This window comes from Lethenteron reissneri, unplaced genomic scaffold, assembly GCF_015708825.2.
Source record: "Lethenteron reissneri isolate LAM-NWPU_2019-01 unplaced genomic scaffold, ASM1570882v1 scaffold_1639, whole genome shotgun sequence".
Classification (NCBI taxonomy): Eukaryota; Metazoa; Chordata; class Hyperoartia; order Petromyzontiformes; family Petromyzontidae; genus Lethenteron; species Lethenteron reissneri.
In genome coordinates, this window is record NW_026891376.1 from 3,152,875 (window position 1) to 3,160,113 (window position 7,239).

The following is a 7,239-nucleotide window of genomic DNA, read 5'->3' on the forward strand; positions in this document are numbered from 1 at the left end:
TGGTTCCCTCTTCACCCTGTTTACTATCCCCGTTCCTATAGTGACCCTGCTTATGTCACGGGGTATCCCTTAAGTACCCTAGGAGGCGTGACGTCACGTGCACTGCCCAGCGCGCGTGCGACCCCACGTCCCGTGATGTCATCGCACCGGACAGCGCACACGACGCCACCACTCTCCTCTACTCCTCTACACACGTACACACACACACGGACACACACGTGCACTCACGTACACGCAGCACACACACACACATACACACACGTGCACACACGTGCACTCACAGACACACACGTACACACACGGACACGCAGCACACACACACATACACACACGTGCACACACGTACACACAGCACGTACACACACACACACGTACACACACACATACACGTACACACACACGTACACACACACGTACACACACGTGCACACACGTACACACACGTGCACACACGTACACACACACACAGCACGTACACACACGTACACACACACACACGTACACACACACACACATACACACACACATACACACACGTGCACACAGTGTACACACGTACACACAGCACACGTACACACGTACACACACACGTACACACACACGTACACACACACACACGCAGCACACGTACACACACACACATACACACATACACTTACACACGTACACACACGTACACATACGTACACACATATATATACACACACAGACACACACACACGTACACACACACATACACACACATACACACACGTAGACACACGTACACACACACACAGCACGTACACACACACACGTACACACACACACGTACACACAGCACACGTACACACACACACGTACACACACACACGTACACACGTACACACAGCACGTACACACAGCACACGTACACACACACGTACACACACTCATGTACACACAGCACACGTACACACACACACGTACACACACACACAAGTACACACGTACACACGTACACAGCACACGTACACACAGCACACGTACACACGTGCACACATACACACACACGTACACACACACGTACACACGTACACACACATACACACAGCGTGTACACACGTACTGGATGAGTGGCTGAGTGGGTGGGTGGTTGAGTGGGTGAGTGAGTGGCTGGGTGGGTGAGTGAGTGGCTGAGTGGGTGAGTGAGTGGATGGGTGGATGAATGAGTGGCTGGGTGGGTGAGTGAGTGGCTGAGTGAGTGGCTGAGTGGGTGAGTGAGTGGCTGAGTTGGTGAGCGAGTGGCTGGATGGGTGAGTGAGTGGTTGAGTGGGTGGGTGAGTGAGTGGCTGGGTGAGTGAGTGGCTGGGTGGGTGGCTGGCTGAGTGGGTGAGTGGCTGGGTGAGTGAGTGTCTGTGTGTGTGTGACTGTGTGTGTGTGTGTCTGTGTGTGTGTGTGTTTGTGTGTGTGTGTGTCTGTGTGTGTATGTGTGTGTGTCTGTGTGTGTGTGTCTGTGTGTGTGTGTCTGTGTGTGTCTCTGTGTCTGTGTGTGTGTCCGTGTCTGTGTGTGTGTCTGTGTCTGTGTGTGTGTCTGTGTGTGTGTGCAGACGAGACGCACACACAGAGTCTCCGTGCGTCTCCTCCAGCGATGTCGAAGCCGCTCCACCCTCATCCCTGTCCCTCTCCACCCACACACACGGAGAGTGGTGGTGGTGGCGGTGGTGGCGGTGGTGGCGGTGGTGGCGGCGGTGGTGGCGGTGGTGGCGGTGGTCTCAGGCCTCCGAAGGTACCGCATGCCCTTCAGCATCATCATCAGCAGTATCAGCATCAGTAGAATCATCAGTATCAGCATCATCATCAGTAGAATCATCATCAGCATCATCAGCAGCATCAGCAGCATCATCATCAGCATCAGTAGAATCATCAGTATCAGCATCATCATCAGTAGAATCATCATCACCATCATCAGCATCATCAGCATCATCATCAGTATCAGCATCATCATCAGTATCAGCATCATCATCAGTATCAGCATCATCATCAGTAGAATCATCATCAGCATCATCATCATCAGTATCAGCATCATCATCAGTATCATCAGCAGCATCACCATCATCATCACCACCATCACACCATCATCATCAGTTGAATCATCATCACCACCATCACCACTATCACTGTCACCACCATCATCATCAGTAGAATCATCATCAGTAGAATCAGCATCATCATCATCACCATCACCACCATCATCATCAGTAGAATCAGCATCACCATCACCACCATCACCATCATCATCAGTAGAATCATCATCAGTAGAATCATCATCATCATCAGTAGAATCATCATCAGTAGAATCAGCATCGCCATCACCACCATCACCATCATCATCAGTAGAATCATCATCATCACCACCATCATCATCAGTAGAATCATCATCAGTAGAATCAGCATCATCATCATCATCACCACCATCATCATCAGTAGAATCATCATCAGTAGAATCAGCATCACCATCACCACCATCACCATCATCATCAGTAGAATCATCATCAGTAGAATCATCATCATCATCATCATCAGTAGAATCATCATCAGTAGAATCAGCATCACTATCACCACCATCACCATCATCAGTAGAATCATCATCAGTAGAACCACCACCACCGTGGTCGTCACCAGCGGTGGTGGTCCCTGGTCCCTAGTCCCTGGTTCTGTGGTTCTGTGATTCTGTGGTTCTGTGGTTCTGTGGTTCCTGGTTCTGTGGTTCCTGGTTCCGTGGTTCCGAGGTTCTGTGGTTCTGTGGTTCTGTGGTTCCTGGTTCTGTGGTTCCTGGTTCCGTGGTTCCGAGGTTCTGTGGTTCTGTGGTTCTGTGGTTCCTGGTTCTGTGGTTCCTGGTTCTGTGGTTCCGAGGTTCTGTGGTTCTGTGGTTCCTGGTTCTGTGGTTCCTGGTTCTGTGGTTCCGAGGTTCTGTGGTTCCGTGGTTCCTGGTTCCGTGGTTCCTGGTTCCGTGGTTCCTGGTTCTGTGGTTCCGTGGTTCCGTGGTTCCTGGTTCCGTGGTTCCGTGGTTCTGTGGTTCCTGGTTCCGTGGTTCCGTGGTTCCTGGTTCTGTGGTTCCGTGGTTCCGTGGTTCCTGGTTCCGTGGTTCCTGGTTCCGTGGTTCCGTGGTTCCTGGTTCTGTGGTTCCGTGGTTCCGTGGTTCCGTGGTTCCTGGTTCCGTGGTTCCTGGTTCTGTGGTTCCGTGGTTCCTGGTTCTGTGGTTCCGTGGTTCCGTGGTTCTGTGGTCCCGTGGTTCCGTGGTTCCTGGTCCCGTGGTTCCTGGTTCCGTGGTTCTGTGGTTCCTGGTTCCGTGGTTCCGTGGTTCCTGGTTCCGTGGTTCCGTGGTTCCTGGTTCCGTGGTTCCGTGGTTCCGTGGTTCCTGGTCCCGTGGTTCCGTGGTTCCGTGGTTCCTGGTTCCGTGGTTCCGTGGTTCCTGGTTCCGTGGTTCCGTGGTTCCGTGGTTCCTGGTCCCGTGGTTCCGTGGTTCCTGGTTCCGTGGTTCCTGGTCCCGTGGTTCTGTGGTTCCGTGGTTCCGTGGTTCCGTGGTTCCTGGTCCCGTGGTTCCGTGGTTCCGTGGTCCCGTGGTTCCGTGGTCCCGTGGTTCCTGGTTCCGTGGTCCCGTGGTTCCGTGGTTCCGCGTGTCGTCGCGTGCTGATTGTATCTGGCCTCGTGGCGTTCCGGCAGGAGGCGCGACGCTTCGTGCACATCTCAGCCGAGCAAAAGCGGAGATTCAACATCAAGGCCGGACTGGAGACCCTCAACTCATTCGTTTCTCCTTCGCTGTCAACTCATTCCCAGCTCAAGGTGAGAGACACACGGAGACCCCTCAACTCATTCGTTTTTCCTTCGCTGTCAACTCATTCCCAGCTCAAGGTGAGAGACACACGGAGACCCCTCAACTCATTCGTTTCTCCTTCAGCTCTCCACTCATTCACTCTCAACTCATTCGTTTTTCCTTCAGCTCTCAACCCATTCCCAGCTCAAGGTGAGAGACACGCGGAGACACGCAACTCATTCGTTTTTCCTTCAGCTCTCAACTCATTCCCAGCTCAAGGTGAGAGACACGCGGAGACCCTCAACTCATTCGTTTCTCCTTCGCTGTCAACTCATTCCCAGCTCAAGGTGAAAGACACACGGAGACCCCTCAACTCATTCGTTTCTCCTTCAGCTCTCCACTCATTCGCTCTCAACTCATTCGTTTTTCCTTCAGCTCTCAACTCATTCCCAGCTCAAGGTGAGAGACACACGGAGACACGCAACTCATTCGTTTTTCCTTCGCTATCAACTCATTCCCAGCTCAAGGTGAGAGACACGCGGAGACACCCAACTCATTCGTTTTTCCTTCGCTGTCAACTCATTCCCAGCTCAAGGTGAGAGACACGCGGAGACACGCAACTCATTCATTTTTCCTTCAGCTCTCCACTCATTCACTCTCAACTCATTCCCAGCTCAAGGTGAGAGACACGCGGAGACCCCTCAACTCATTCGTTTTTCCTTCGCTATCAACTCATTCCCAGCTCAAGGTGAGAGACACGCGGAGACACGCAACTCATTCATTTTTCCTTCAGCTCTCCACTCATTCACTCTCAACTCATTCCCAGCTCAAGGTGAGAGACACGCGGAGACCCCCAACTCATTCGTTTTTCTTTCAGCTCTCCACTCATTCGCTGTCAACTCATTCCCAGCTCAAGGTGAGAGACACGCGGAGACCCCTCAACTCATTCGTTTCTCCTTCACTATCAACTCATTCCCAGCTCAAGGTGAGAGAGAGAGACACACGGAGACACGCAACTCATTCGTTTTTCCTTCAGCTCTCAACTCATTCCCAGCTCAAGGTGAGAGACACACGGAGACCCCTCAACTCATTCGTTTTTCCTTCGCTATCAACTCATTCCCAGCTCAAGGTGAGAGAGAGACACCCAACTCATTCATTTTTCCTTCGCTGTCAACTCATTCCCAGCTCAAGGTGAGAGACACGCGGAGACCCCCAACTCATTCGTTTCTCCTTCGCTGTCAACTCATTCCCAGCTCAAGGTGAGAGACACACGGAGACCCCTCAACTCATTCGTTTTTCCTTCAGCTCTCCACTCATTCGCTGTCAACTCATTCCCAGCTCAAGGTGAGAGACACACGGAGACCCCCAACTCATTCGTTTCTCCTTCGCTGTCAACTCATTCCCAGCTCAAGGTGAGAGACACACGGAGACCCCCAACTCATTCGTTTCTCCTTCGCTGTCAACTCATTCCCAGCTCAAGGTGAGAGACACGCGGAGACCCCTCAACTCATTCGTTTTTCCTTCGCTATCAACTCATTCCCAGCTCAAGGTGAGAGAGAGACACTCAACTCATTCGTTTTTCCTTCGCTATCAACTCATTCCCAGCTCAAGGTGAGAGTGAGAGACACACGCAGACGCCCAACTCATTCATCAAAAAAGTAGCCTGCAGCGCCACACCTATTACCATCATTAGGGGAAAAAACGGAGATCCAATCTCCGACCCCCAGGAACAGGTTTGCAGATTTGCTGAGCGTTTCTGTGAAGTACCTGGGGGAGGGAAATTCTCTCAGCCAGGAAAACATCGTGGGACAAAGTGGTGATAACCCTGCTGAGGCTGCGGTGCCTCAAATATTGACAGAAGAGGTCACCCCCTGTGAGTGGCTGGCTGAGGTGCCATCTGTTGAGGAAGTACTGAAGGCGATCCGGAGTCTGAGACCAGGAAAGGCACCGGGCAGAGATGATCTCCCAAGCGAAATGCTGAGGGAGGGTGGCGTTTGTGCACAGACTGCCCTACGTGACATCATAACAACAGTCTGGACCACTGGACGGGTTCTGCAGGACTGGAAGGATGCCCTGGTGGTCCCCCTCTTTAAGAAGGGGGACCGCACAGACTGTAACAACTACAGGGGCATCTCACTCCTCAGTGTGAGGCCAGGAAAGGTCCTGGCAAGGATTATTTAACATCGCCTTGCCAGGCACGCTGAGGAGAGGCTTGCGGAGCCCCAATGCGGTTTCAGCAAAGGGCGGTCCTGTACAGATGCCATATTCTCTATCCATCTGCTACAGCAGAGGTGTCGGGAATTCCAACAAGACCTACATCTCTGCTTTATTGACCTGGTCAAGGCCTATGATACCATCAGTAGGCCTGGGCTCTGGGTTGTTCTTCGTGCTTTCGGAGTCCCTGACCCTCTGCTCACGATCATTAATGCAAGGATTATTCAACATCGCCTTGCTAGGCACGCTGAGGAGAGGCTTGCGGAGCCCCAATGCGGTTTCAGGAAAGGGCGGTCCTGCACAGATGCCATATTCTCTGTCCGTCTGCTACAGCAGAGGTGTAGGGAATTCCAACAAGGCCTACATCTTTGCTTTATTGACCTGGTCAAGGCCTATGGTGTACTGTGTGTGTACTGTGTGTACTGTGTGTGTTTACTGTGTGTGTGTACTGTGTGTGTGCTGTGTGTATACTGTGTGTACTGTGTGTGTACTGTGTAGGTGAGTAAGGCTGCCACGCTACACAAGACGGTGTCTCACATCAACAAGCTGCAGGCCGAACGGCAGCTGTGGCAGGAGGAGTCGTTGCGACTTCGCTCCGAGATCGCCGAACTAAACCACAACATCGGGTGGGTGGTGGTGGTGGTGGTGGTTGTGGTGGTGGTGAGTGGGGTGGTGGTGGTGGTTGTGGTGAGTGGGGGTGAGGGTGAGTGGTGGTGGTGGTGGGGGGGGTGGTGGTGGTGGGGGGTGGGGGTGGGGGTGAGGGTGGGTGGTGGTGGTTGTGGTGGTGGTGGTTGTGGTGAGTGGGGTGGTGGTGGTGGTTGTGGTGAGTGGGGGTGAGGGTGAGTGGTGGTGGTGGTGGTTGTGGTGGTGAAGGTGGTGGTGGTACTGATGATGATGCTGATGCTACTGCTGCTACTACTGCTGCTGCTGCTACCGCTGATGCTACTGCTGCTACTGCTAATCATACTGATGCTACTGCTGCTGCTACTGATGCTACTACTACTACTGCTGCTACTGCTAATCATACTGATGCTACTGCTGCTGCTACTGATGCTACTACTACTACTGCTGCTACTGCTGCTACTACTGCTGCTGCTACTACTGCTGATACTGCTGCTACTGCTGCTACTATTGCTGCTACTACTGCTGATACTGCTGCTACTACTGCTGCTATTGCTGCTACTACTGCTGATACTGCTGCTACTACTGCTGCTATTGCTGCTACTACTGCTGATACTGCTGTACTACTG

At 52.5% G+C, this 7,239-nt stretch overlaps 1 protein-coding gene across 1 annotated transcript in view; it reads left to right on the forward strand.

The window, feature by feature from the left end:
* LOC133338955 (carbohydrate-responsive element-binding protein-like) overlaps positions 1–7,239 on the forward strand; it is a 25,566-nt gene that overhangs the window by 9,208 nt on the left and 9,119 nt on the right. Inside the window, exons 5-7 of the mRNA XM_061547082.1 lie at positions 1,569–1,747; positions 3,685–3,804; positions 6,488–6,615. Of these exons, the coding sequence (XP_061403066.1) occupies positions 1,569–1,747; positions 3,685–3,804; positions 6,488–6,615 (427 nt within the window). The remainder of the gene's footprint in view (positions 1–1,568; positions 1,748–3,684; positions 3,805–6,487; positions 6,616–7,239) is intronic.